The sequence below is a fragment of the Ipomoea nil genome, unplaced genomic scaffold (assembly GCF_001879475.1).
Source record: "Ipomoea nil cultivar Tokyo-kokei standard unplaced genomic scaffold, Asagao_1.1 scaffold0642, whole genome shotgun sequence".
In the NCBI taxonomy this organism is placed as follows: Eukaryota; Viridiplantae; Streptophyta; class Magnoliopsida; order Solanales; family Convolvulaceae; genus Ipomoea; species Ipomoea nil.
The window spans coordinates 927,613-941,117 of record NW_017617070.1 but is presented as its reverse complement, the minus strand read 5'-3'; the positions used below and the strand labels follow the sequence as shown (position 1 = coordinate 941,117).

General features: G+C 37.9%; 1 protein-coding gene across 7 annotated transcripts; it reads left to right on the top strand.

Moving 5' to 3' along the window:
- The first annotated feature begins 1,080 nt into the window (after positions 1 to 1,080).
- On the top strand, positions 1,081 to 13,005 carry LOC109174607 (peptidyl-prolyl cis-trans isomerase CYP95-like). 7 transcript variants are annotated; one of them, XM_019323850.1, is made up of 15 exons: positions 1,081 to 1,186; positions 1,904 to 1,995; positions 2,113 to 2,167; positions 5,871 to 5,959; positions 6,277 to 6,301; positions 7,460 to 7,498; positions 8,180 to 8,297; positions 8,418 to 8,545; positions 8,739 to 9,111; positions 9,708 to 9,811; positions 10,975 to 11,158; positions 11,248 to 11,498; positions 11,529 to 12,108; positions 12,206 to 12,271; positions 12,448 to 13,005. In XM_019323850.1, the coding sequence occupies exons 2-15, from the start codon at positions 1,921 to 1,923 to the stop codon at positions 12,764 to 12,766; spliced, it is 2,406 nt and encodes an 801-aa protein (XP_019179395.1). In that variant the 5' UTR covers positions 1,081 to 1,186; positions 1,904 to 1,920; the 3' UTR covers positions 12,767 to 13,005. The 7 variants fall into 7 exon arrangements, with proteins under 7 accessions (XP_019179395.1, XP_019179390.1, XP_019179392.1 ...); XM_019323849.1 differs by adding an exon at positions 1,450 to 1,512 and having other exon boundaries at positions 1,090 to 1,186; positions 1,919 to 1,995; positions 11,248 to 12,108; XM_019323845.1 differs by having other exon boundaries at positions 11,248 to 12,108.
- Positions 13,006 to 13,505: the final 500 nt, after the last annotated feature.

Genomic DNA, 13,505 nt, shown 5'->3' with positions numbered 1-13,505 from the left:
AATATATAAGTTTCTACTTATCTATTTACAATATAATTATATTTATTGATTACTCTATCTTATGTGAGCAGGTCCACGCTAAATTTCTTTGGCCATAACCCCCCTATGAGGGTTGGCATGCCACATGAGTTAACTTCAAAAACTTTTTTTTTTTAAAGAAACTTTTTTAAAATAAAAAATATTTATATTAAATTATATACTATATTTTAATATATAATTAGAAAAAACATTTAAATTTTAATTTATATATACTATGATTTGATAAAAAATGATGTTTTAATCACAATCACAACTTGTATTAATTTTTTTATATTAAAATATTAAGTTATATTTATATTATATACATTACAATGAACAACAATGTGTAATATGATTTTTAAAAGTATAAATCCTTTAGAAATATTTGAATGTAGTAATGAGTTACATTTTTTTTTTTGATTTTTAAAAGAATTTTAAAATTATAATTTTTTAAAAAATATTAGCTAACTTATAGGTTGACCTGCGGCCTAACTTGCGAAACATACAAGCTCGCGCAAGTTGAGGTCTCTTGTTTGCAGGCCAACGGAGGTTGAAACCTGCGGCGAAGGATACACAGTAAATCCAAGCTTGGAATTCTTGTCGTAATCCACCAACAAGCGTTCAAGCAAAAGGGAACCCAGAACCGACCTAATGCCGACACCCACCGCATCTGACCATCAACGTGCACTTTAAATCAGGAAGAAGAAAACAATATGTGGAAATGACCCTTTTACCCCTTTCACTAACGCCTATTTAACGGTTGGTTCACAGAAGGACCAATTGTGGAACAAATGTGATAGTCAATGGCCTATTTCGTCCAAATTAAAAGACAAGGACCAATTTTGAAAAATTACAATAGTCGGAAGACTATGACTGAAATTAACTCGTTACCAATACATCACACCAATAAATGAAAGCTACATCATAGAGAGAAAATTTAAGAGGGGAATAAAGTATTTTCCTATCAAAAATTTCAAGTAGTAATTTGATATAACACAAAAATAAATAAAAAGCAGAATTTATTCGAAACTTTTTGGTGCAGAAGAATAACATTCGTAGTAGGAAATTACTAGATTTTATAGACAGGAAAGAAACCCTAACATATATTCCTTATCTCTGCTCTAACTTCCACATCCTCACTTCTTTCTCCTGCTCTAGACATTCTCAGGTAACCCCTCTCTCTCTCTACAGATGGATGCATTTCTTATCTTCATCTCACAATCTTTCCGTCTTATTTTTCCTCTGGCAAGCAAATACTTTACGCCGATGTAATGCATTGATTTTGCCGTATTTTCTTTTTTGAAGCTTGGGGTTTCTTCTGATGGTTTTATTCCATATGCTTTTACAGTAAAATCTACTTGTTAGAGTGTATGCTGATTCTTCTATTTATTTATTTATTTTTATTTTTTGGAATTTGTTTTTGCAAAACAGATTTAATTGTATTAGACATGGTTGGTTGTTGGGAGAGAACCCTTAAGCGATTTTGAATTAAGGGTAATTTTCTTATTAGTTGAAAATTCATTAGTCTCTCTAGTTATGACTTTGGCATATTGAAACCTATACACAGGATAGGGCTGTAATGCTCATGATTGACCTTGGGATTTGTGGTATTGGTTTGTGATTTTTTAAAAGAGTTTTTTTTTTTTTCTTTTTTCTTTTTTAATAAATTTTGGGCTGCCATTTAAAGTCAATTGATTGATGTAGTAACTGGCATGTTTAAATATTGTGTGCAAATTATGCGGATGTTTGTTTCAGGCATAGTAGTTTCCCTTGACTAAATGTTAATTTTACTGTTCAAATTTTTATTATTATTGCAATAAAAAAAATTACTGAATAGGTTTTATCGGTCTAATTGTAAGTTTGTAACTGTTGCCTATACTGGTAGTGCTTGCAGATACAGAAATGGGAAGGACGAAGCCACTGGTGTTCTTGGATGTATGTATTGATGGTTATCCACAGAGAAGAATGATTTTTGAGGTATTTCAGATTTTCAGTAATCAGTACTGAATGGCAAAGTTTTTTATCTCTTGTATTATATCCAAACTTCATACCAGTAAGACAAGTGTACATCTGACATACTGTTCATTGTTGCAGCTTTTCACTGATGTTGCTCCAAAAACTGCAGAAAATTTTCGTGCACTTTGTACAGGTCTCATATCTCTGCATATATTGATAGTGCTAGTTGTTTCTATCTTTTCACATGGATTTGTTTTATGCAGTTGTACCTAATAACTTCTGCATTCTTTGTTATCTAATTCTCTATATCTTCCCATTCTATCTGTACATTTGCATGTACCCTTCTGGCAAGGCTTATGATTATGGTTTGTGAATAATTTGTAATCCTCCCCATGTTATTTTTGGATTATTGGATTAGATAAGCTAAGTGCTTTATCATCTATGATAATTAGCTTGTAAACACATAAAAAGTTGATTATTTAATCTATAATTTCACTAACCTAATTAAATTAGCTTTGCCAAACCCCTATTTGTGCTGAATCTGCTGATTTATTACTCCATATAAATTTACTTTTCTCTATTATTTGTTTTTGGTTAGTATGCATATTTAGGCCATAGATGATATTAATTAAATCTTTATAGGGTGAATCAACGATTTGGTCCCTCACTTATTCGCGACTTGTCAATGTTGCCCCTGAATCACGTATTCATCGATTTAGTCCCCGAAAATAATTGTTTTTCGTCAAATCAGTCCCTATGGCCGTATTCCGTCAAGTCTCAGGCGAGAGCTCCGATTTGCCCTGGGCATTTTGGTCTTTTCACGCCTTCTTCTTCATTCCATCGTCGCCGAAGTCAGCTTCACCTCCGATGATGAGTTGTTGACCCCAAACGTCACTCTCCGGCGAGTCATCCAGTCGTGGTGCCGGTTTGCTGCTTCGCCGGGAGGGATCAACTGCCAGGGACCTACCACTGCCGTCTCTGCCTCGCCGGGAAAAGGGGAGGTCGCCGCCGCCATCTCTTGAGCAAGGGTCGCCGGAAAAACAAAGCTAAGCTTGCCACGCCGCCGCCGATCTATTTGCTTCGCTGGAAAAGAAAGAGGGGCGGAGGTCGCTGCTCCGATCTGCTGCCTCCGCCTCTTCGTGATTTCACCAGAGAGAGGGAGGGGAGATGTAGGTCCATGGACCTTGTCTCGCCGTCGGATGTTGTTGAAGCCGTACGTGAGTTAGCCGAGAGAAGAAGGGAGAGACGAGAGGTAGATAGGGATTTGTTTGGTTGTTGCTCAGCTTTTACCGAGAGAGAAGAGAGACGGAGCTAGCCGCCGCCTGTCGCCGCGATCTGCCGGGGGATCGCCGGCGCTCGTCGTCGGAGGAGAGGAACGAGAGAGAGAGCTAAGATGGAGAGATACGGCAAAAAAGGGTTGTTTGCTGAGATTCTCAAATTGCATGCTAAGGAATGGAAGAATTCTCCTTGTTTACCATTGGATTTGATTCATAACACCATGGGTGTTAATTAGGCAAGCCATCGGAGGTGCAGCTGACGTCGGCGGAAGAGATGGAGCTCCCTCCGGCGAGCTTGAGCTTCTCCAGCGAAGTTTGGTCAGAGTTAATGAAGAAGAAGGCCTGAAAAGACCAAAATGCCCAGGGCAAATCGGAGCTCTCGCCTGAGACTTGACGGAATACGGCCATAGGGACTGATTTGACGAAAAACAATTATTTTCGGGGACTAAATCGATGAATACGTGATTCAGGGGCAACATTGACAAGTCGCGAATAAGTGGGGGACCAAATCGTTGATTCACCCATCTTTATATCTTGTATACTTAATCTACTCTTTATTTACCTTCACTGTGGATTTGCTCCTGTTCTCCCACAATTAGAAGTCCACTTCTGATCTATGAAGATGTTTATGATACGCACCCAAAATAAGAGATGGTTTACTCAGAAAAAAAAGGAAGGATGCAAATCAGGCAAATCAGAATATACAAGGAAGGCTTAACTCAAGGGATTTGACTAAAATAAATAGAGGCATAATCATCTCAACAATCATCTCCTTTCTATAATTATTTATTTCCTAGCACTCTAAATTAGAATCTCTAGATGAGAGTAAATCATCCAATAATCTTCCTTAGTCTTTAAGCTTTAGTAGCTAGGCAAGAGCCTAAAACTCTTGTGGGGCAAGAGCCTAAAACTCTTGTTGGGGAAAGTCTTGTGACTTCCTGTTTCTTTTCTTTATTTTCTAGTCAATAAAAATACCTCCTGGTTCTTTTCTCTAACAAATTGGTCCGACCTGCCGTTGGATGGCGAACACACGAGATTCCCGCATAGAGACGTTAGAGAAGAACCAAGATGCAATTCGTACTGAATTGACCACATTGAACGATCGATTTGCAGCTTTGGAAGCTTCTGTGGCTAGGATGTCTGATCTCCTCCCTCTCTCCTTCCAAGGCGGAGGGCACAACAATGCCAGTGCTTCATCAACTTCCATCCCAACACCGAATTCAACCTCTCTCCCAGAACATGTTCAGCCGGACAACACCTCGCTCTACCCATTGGAAAAACAGAACTCCCTACATTTGAAGGCACCGATCCAATTGGGTGGTTAGCTAGAGTGGAGCAGTACTTTGCCATTCATCACACTCGAGAGGATTTGAAGGTCCCAACAGCTTTCGTTAGTATGGAGGGGGCAGCTCTACATTGGTTCCGATGGTTACAACAACAACCCACTCTTACTTGGACTCAATTCACACATGACCTTTTGGAAGAATTTGGCGACGAATTGCCTGGGCCACCGTTTGAACAGCTTGCCGCTCTTCGTCAAACAGGCTTGGTGGATGAATTCATCGCTGCGTTTCGAGCTCGCATTGCCCAAATTCCTGGACTTGCTCCTCACATTCAATTAGGGCTTTTTCTCAATGGCTTGAAACCTGCAATTCGGGTGCGGCTCCGACCGAATGATGTGACAGATCTCCGAACAGCGATGCGTGTCGCTCGGGCGGCAGAACGAGAAATTGAATTTCTCTCCACAGGCCGGCTCCTTGGACGCAATCTGCAAGAAGAAAATGCAGCACTCCAGATAATTCCTTCACATAGTGGGTCTACTTGGTCTAATGGGCATGGGAAGAATTACCAAACCAATTCTTTTTTGAATTATTCACAGCCCAAACCCATTCCAACCCAGTCTCAATTCTCTGGCAGCAATCACACATCTTCCTTCTCCTCCCAAACACAACCTGCGTTTCCTGCTATGCAGTCTTCAGTACGCAATTCCAGCACATCAACATCACGAGCTCCGGCACGACATTATTCTAACAAAGAGTATCTGGACATGCGCGCCAAAGGACTTTGTTTCCGTTGTCAGCAACCGTACAGTCCGCTTCATGTATGCCCGAATAAATCCTTGCAAACTCTAATTGCAGCAGAGGATGACGAGGACGAAACGAGCGACGAGCCTGGTGTAACTGACCAAATCGACACCGGACAATATAGGGCAGTCTTTCCAATCTAGCCTTGGGGACAAGGCTGTTTCTTTGGTGGGTGGCAATGATACGCACCCAAAATAAGAGATGGTTTACTCAGAAAAAAAAGGAAGGATGCAAATCAGGCAAATCAGAATATACAAGGAAGGCTTAACTCAAGGGATTTGACTAAAATAAATAGAGGCATAATCATCTCAACAATCATCTCCTTTCTATAATTATTTATTTCCTAGCACTCTAAATTAGAATCTCTAGATGAGAGTAAATCATCCAATAATCTTCCTTAGTATTTAAGCTTTAGTAGCTAGGCAAGAGCCTAAAACTCTTGTTGGGGAAAGTCTTGTGACTTCCTGTTTCTTTTCTTTATTTTCTAGTCAATAAAAATACCTCCTGGTTCTTTTCTCTAACAGTTTATTTACAGGGGAAAAAGGAATCAGTGATAGAACTGGCAAACCTTTACACTACAAAGGAACCCTTTTCCACCGAATTGTCAAGGGGTCCATGGCTCAGGTATGTATTTTGCTCAGTCGTGCATCAGCTCTTATCTATAAGAATTTGAATGCATTCCAGTTGGATGAGTCTTGGTTTCTAGTTTAACATCACTTAGAAATGGCCATTTCCTTTTAGTCAGCTATCCTTGTTTATGCTGTAGGATGCAGGGCTGATGGTCACAACTGCTTTTCTTGTGATATAGTTTTTAAGGTTGTACTTACTGCATTGTACATCCTCAAAATTGATGAATTATGGCATACACAAAGCTTGTTTTATATGTAGGTTTTGCTTTATGTTGCTGCTAACACACTCTTTCTCCCTTTTCTTCCCTACAGGCTGGAGACTTTCTCAGGCAAGATGGTAAGTCTTCTTTGTCAATCAAGTTGTGTTAATGTTGCTAGTGTAAGGACAGAAGCAAGTCTTGTTTAGGTAGAAATGGGATGCTTGATTGTGAAATAACATATTGTCTTCAATTTTTATGGGGTTAGTCCCCGATTTAGTTCTTGACTATGATGGTGTTTTTCAATTTAATCCTTAGCCATTTAGTAACAGGAAATCTATTGAGAGATACTAATTTACCTTTTAGCCATCATATTGTATGGAAATGAGGGGGAATTAGTAATGAAAGACTAAAATGGGCACAACCAAGGTTTGAAAAGGCGGTTTTGAGGCATGCCTCAGACTGAGATGGTGCCATTATTCTCAGGGGCGTAATCCGTTGTCTCAAAAGTATGGGCGTACACCCTGTGCAGTAAGGGCGCATGCCCTGTGTGCACCTTACAGCTTTTTTGAGGTGTTTCCTAGGTTTTGGGTTGAAAATAGCAGGCCTTTTTTTTTTTTTTTTTTTTTTTTTTTTAATATATATAAATTCAATAGATTTGACCCATAAAATCTAAACCCTAATAATGGTAAAAGAAGGAAAAAGAAATCAGAAAGAAGAAAATCAACCTAGAACGTTTTTGCAACCTTAGACCTTTGCTTGGAACTTTGCAACCCAGACCTATTGCAAACGTCTGGCGATATTTTAAACTTTGTGTTGGCTTGAAGGGAAAATATTGGAGGGGAAGAAAGCATTTTCCTCTATATATATTATATATATACACTATTTAATTTAGTAATATTACCTCTCCAATAGAAAATGACTCGAAACCCATTTAAGCCTTTTGATGGCAAAATTAGGTCAAATTATTATTTGAGGACTAAATTAGGAAATGCCACCATAGTCTAATACTAAATTGAGAATTAACTCATTTTTATGCTATTTATGAGTTTTGATTTTTATTTTAATTGGTGAGTCTCTTTGTGGTCACTTGTCTTGTTGAGCAATGCAATAAGCTATTTCATGGTAAAATGAAAGTGTCTTTCTTGACAAGTGTCACCTCAAGAGGTCTTGTATTAATAAATGAAAATTTCTAGCTATAGTCTATTTGAAACTTAAGAATGCCTTTTGATTGATTTGTTTATTTATTTGCTTGATTGAGCATTTTAGTAAATTAAATTTGCTTTACTGATTTACAGGGAATCATGGAGAAAGTATATATGGCACAAAGTTCCCAGGTGAGAATTGTTTTTCATCTTTGTTGTCAGTTATGCTGTAATTGTTGCATTCTACATGATAATCATCTGATACACACATTCTGTAGAGGTGCCATTAGAATATTACTGCTTATCTTGAACTTGGCAAAAAATGAATGATTTATTAATGCTACTAGCTGTGTTTATTTGATTAATAAATAGTTATATGCTTATTTTAGCTAGAAATCAATTCCTTTTGAAAGCAAATGGATTTCCTTTTTGCATTGACTATGAAGGTTGTGGCTGATTTGATCTTATTCTCAAGCATGGGAGCTTCAATACAATGGTATTTGGTGTTTTTTTCCTGTTTTATAATGATAGGTTATATAATTTGTGTATATATCGCTTTTATTATTTTATTACTCCATATTATATATTATTTTCGAATAGAAACTCATGAGTTCCATGTATGGTTACAGTTTCCTCCTGTTTCTTTTGAGTTTTATTCTTGTTTGTCAAATGCTCCATGTGGTGTTTGTGCTTATAATTGTTACATTTACTATTCTGTTGCAGGAAGAAACTGGCAGTTGTCTCTTGATTAATTGCCCTCCCATTCTCTTTGTTTTGAAAGTTATTTCTAGATTCTTCTCAAAGCACCCTATTACAAATCAACCATTTGAATTTCCAAATAATTAACAGGTGAAAGTTGTAACACTTTTTCAGATGAGCCACCAAAGCTGAAACATGATGCCCCTGGTCTCCTGTCTATGGCAATTGCTGACCGTGATACACGTGGTTCTCTATTCACACTCACCTTCGGTGCTAATCATAATCTTGACAGGTTTGCCGTTTGCCTGTGAAGTGGCAGTATTCCTGAGTGCTATTTGAATTTTGAAGACCCTCATTGTTACGTAATGCCTTACAAATTTAATGGCTTGTCTTATGCCATGTTACACTGCAGGAAATATGTTGTATTTGGCAAGCTTCTAAAAGGCCATGATGTGCTTAAGAAGATTGAAAATGTTGGAAATGAAGAAGGGAAACCTGATGTGATGGTCAAGATAATAGATTCTGGTGAATTCCCCAAGGGTGAGTTTGTGTCAGTAATTATATTTGCTTGCCTATCATTCTGTTCTGAACTGAGAAACTATAAATCCAAATATCCAATTGTTCATTTGTACTTGCAATTCCATTTGGTCAATGTTTCATTAGTTTTTTTGTGTTTCGCTATGTAGCATTAATTTTTTATTTTGTTTATTTTTTTTTCCTCATGTGCATGCAGATGTAAGGAACCTAAATAAATTGAAGTTGGGGAAGGTTGCTTCTACCCTCAACAATCATGAAACCTACCGTAAAAGAAAACAGAAAAAATCTTACCAGGATCGAAGAAAAAAAAAGGTGCGGTATACATCAGAATCGGATAGTTCTACTGATAGTGAGACGGAGTCTTCAGAATCAGATAGCTCTACAGATGCTGGTGATCTCTCTTACACATCTACTTCCACTTCAACCGAAACCAGCTCATCAGGTGATGACAGGCGAAGGAAAAGGAAGAGATCTAAGAGAGATAAGCATAAACATGGAAAAAGAAGGGATCATCGCAGTGAAAAAAGCCGCAGGAGGCGCGATAAGAAACAAAGGCGGAGATCAAGAAGGTATTATTTAATGATTTAGTTTCCTATGTCTATTATGTATGTTATATTATTGCGTTAGTGGCTGCTCTCTCCAGTAACCTAATAATCTGCTGCACCCATTTTCAGTTATGTCCTTCAGTTTTGAAAACTGCATTTTGCTCAAGATCCCTTTTATTGGGGTATCTTCAACATGAATAAGCTATAATCCATTGCCATCATTGAAAATATTATTGCCTTTCCTATGCCTCTTATTTAGGCACCAAATCTGTTTTTAGTCTTGGTGTTTTTATATGTAGTGTACATTTCAATACATCATTAGTTAACAGTCTCTTCCTGCCCAAATTTGATGTTGATGCTGGCTTTGGTCAATATGTGTTGGCTTTCAAAACTTTCTGCTTAATGCATACCTTCTGGGGACATATTGTGATGCCAATGTTTTTTATGTTATTTTATTTTATTATTTTTGTTTTTTAATATAACTATATAAATTCTAAAATGCTGTATATATTGCATAACTTAAGCTGATTGTTTCTGGTTCTCTTTTCATGTTGTGGTTTGGTATTATCCAAGAAGTTTAACTTTTATATGCTTGTGTTTCTTTCTCTTGTTTATTTCAGATCATCAGAAAGCCTTTCTGATAGTGAGACTGAAAATAGTTCTGAAAACGATGATGGAGTTAAAGGATTGGATGGGAGGAATAAAATCCCAGGAAAGAAATTGGGTATTTAACATTTTCTCCTTAAACTTTAACACGTTTACATTTTTGGCTGACAATTATATATTTTCCATAAAATGTCTGCGCCAGTTAATGATATTTAGAATCTACTGGATCTGTGAATTGGCTTATTTGGTTTTGGATCAATCTTGGCATCTTGCACACTAGATTACATCAAGGTGTCAAACAAGACTAAAATAAACCAAATTAAATCTGAAGGTCACTGTAGAAATTATATTAGAAGGATGGAAGCATATTTTTGTGATTCCAATGAGATCTCCATTCTTCTTTGTTTTGGTAAAATAAATGAAATGAGACATTTTTTTTTTTTTTTTTTAAAGAACCAAGAACTTCATTCCACATCACAAGGGCAAAAAGCCTTACAAGAGACGCCATAGGTCCAAAGACCTATGGTTAAAGATTACAAGAGGCAAAAGCCTTACAAAACAAGGATCAAAGATGGCCTAAATGATAAAGGGCCAAATGGCCTACAAAACCACAAGGCTAAAGAGCCTAAATCTACAAAGGTCCACCCTTCTAGGTGAACCCTCCTTCAGCATGGTTCAGCATTCAAATCTGCCACCTTCTTCTTTGTTCCAGATCAGACTCCCACCAATTCAACTTGCATTCAAATGAGACTGATTTAATACTTAATATTAGTGATTTAGGTATGATAACTAGAATCTGAAAGAATAGTTTTAGACTTTTAGAAGTACTTGTAAAACAGAACAAATTTGAATAGTGGCGCTAATTATTTCGGCAGAAATTAGAATATCAGAAACTTCAATGCAAATGCATATTTGATTGGGTAAAACACCTATGGTATTTAAACAGAGGTACACATCCTATTTCACAAAAAAATTCCATCAACTGAATCATTGGACACAGTTATTGGATGTTGTTTTAAATTCCAAATTTCCAATAACGTGGTCTTCATTGATGTTATTGACTGTAAATTAACATTGATCATGCTAAAGATAAATGTCTTATACTTCTAATTTTCTGTTATTCCTTCCAATTTTTTATTACCTGATTTCTAGGACTATTTTGCATATATAATAATATACCTTGGATATGAATGTTGCTCTTTAGTTTTCACAACTTTTGCTCGTTTAGTTACCTATTCTTGGATATCTTGATGATGTAATTGCATTGCTAATCTTCTGCAGATGGAAATCAATCTCTTGTTGAGGATCGGGAAGCTGTTTCTGTTCATAAGAAGGGAGATTCCAGTGACATCTTTGAGAGGGAAGAAGGTGATATCCTCAAGGAAAACGGTGGGCATAAAAATAATGATCAGAGTCATCAGGATAGACAACCTGATGTGGTGGATGATCATCCAGCGAAATCTAGGTTTGCTTCCATTTCTTCTTGCACACATTCTTTTTCTTTTGGTTACAAATCCTCCCAGAATGGCCATTATATTGGAAGTTGATAAACAGGAGTCGAAGCCCTAGTCCTAGAAGATCTATGAGTAAAAGCATGAGCATAAGTCCCAGGAGTTTAAACAGAGACCCAAGTGTTGGCCCAAAACACAGTGTGAGGAGTACGAGTGCTGGCCCAAAACGGAGTCCAAGCAGGAGTGCAAGTATCAACGAAAGCCCACATCGCGTCCCCGAGAAGAGTACTGGCCGAGTGAGAAGTGGAAGCAGCAAGAGTCCAGCTAGAAGTATTAGTCAAAGTCCAGTTAGAGGCAGAAGTGTAAGTGGGAGTCCAGTCAGAGCCAACTCTCGAAGAGGCAGAACCAGAAGTCCTTCAGCCTCGCCTCCTAGAAGTATCCGCAGCCCACCTAGAATCTCTTCAAGGAAATCTTGGAAGTCGGCAAGTCGAAGTCCAGTTAGGTCTTCTCAGAGGAGCGTGAGCAGAAGCCCTGTTAGGCCTTCTCGGAGGAGTGCTAGCAGAAGCCCTGTTAGGCCATCTCGGAAAAGTGTGAGCAGAAGTCCTGTTAGATCTGATCGGAGGAGTTTTAGCAGAAGTCCTGTTAGGTCTGCTCGAAGGAGTATTAGTAGAAGCTCAGGTAGGGCTCCTTCTAGAAGTCCTCATCCAAGTCTAGGTAGGGGTCCTAGTAGGAATAATCGCCGAAGCTACTCAAGGAGTCCTGTAAGTGCCGGTCGCAGGGGAAGGTCACCAATCTCTGATCATGGTAGGAGCTCTTCTAGAAGTCCTGTTGGTGGATCTCCCAAACGCATAAGAAGGGGGAGAGGCTTCAGTGAGCGGTACTCTTATGCACGTAGATACAGGAGTCGTTCTCCTGATCGATCTCCAGTGAGGTCATACCGCTATAATCGCAGTGACCGTGATAGGTAAAAATGAGGCTTTTAATTACGAACTTCTTGACTAGAAGATGAATTTGTTAATGTTCTGATTATATTTTTCCTACCTCCAATTCTGCCTTCATAGATATTCAAGTTACAGACGGTCCCCCAGGCGCTACAGGAGTCCACCAAGAGGAAGAACTCCTCCTAGGTTTGTATGATATTTTGGATTTCATATTTTTGTCTACACATTTCTATTATTGCCAACCTTTTTATACAAATCATCAGTCACATCATATATATATATATATATATATATATATATATATATATATATATATATATATATATATATATAATATTCATCGTATCAAGGAACACTTGCAGATACAGAAGCAGAAGAAGCAGGTCTCACAGTGTATCACGCAGTCCAATACGCTACCGGTCTCGCCGTGATAGCAGGAATCCTATTCGTAGTCCATCTCCTGTGGAAAGGTATCGTGCATCGCCACGAGCCGAGAGGCAGAGGTTGCCCTCTCAAAGCAGGAGCAGGAGCAGGAGCAGGAGCCCATCAGAGTCAAGGTCACCTAATGGATCACAATCTCCAAGGTTGAGGAACAAGGAGAAGTCAATATCGCCATCCCGGAGCCCCCCTGCAAAGGGCGGCTTGGTTTCTTATGGAGACGTGTCTGCTGATTCAGATTGATATGAACGAAAATTGAGGGTTGGCACCTCATCAAATGTGTAGACAGTCTAGTCGTGTTTCTCGGTTGGTTCATATTACCTGGTATCTTCTGTGAGTTGGGATTTTATTCAACATTTTGTTCACTGGCCTTTCTTGGAGATTTCTGTCTGCGTGGTGTTAGATTATTGTAGTAAAATGCTATGGCATTGAGACACTTGCATTGGTGATATGAGAAATCTTAACCTCTGTTTTATTTTTTATTTTTATTTTTATTAAAAATTATTCTGAGAATTATAGCAAAAGTTGAGTTCTGATGTTTAATCGTGCCTGTGCTATTGCAATATGTGCTTTGTTTTTGCAGAACTGCTAATAAAACATCATAACAAAATTTAATATTACCTCTTGATTATGGTTATTGTATCATAACAAAATTTGACAAGGCTTACTAGCTATTGGAGTTGAGTATTAACTATTAAGAAGTTGACATTTTGCTCAACGCATTATTTGGGCAAATTATGCCCTGGACCCGTGTCCACATTGAATTGTGGACACGGGCCCAAAACGACGTCGTTTTTTAAAAAAAACGCGTCATTTAGTTAAAAAAAAAAAATTCGCGCGCGTTTTGCCGTTAACGGCGTTATTTTTTTTTGATTATGAATGTACAGTTATGCCGTTATGAATGTACAGTTATGCCGTTATGAATATACAGTTATACAATTATGAAATTATGAACACAGAGCTCTAACATTATGAACTTATA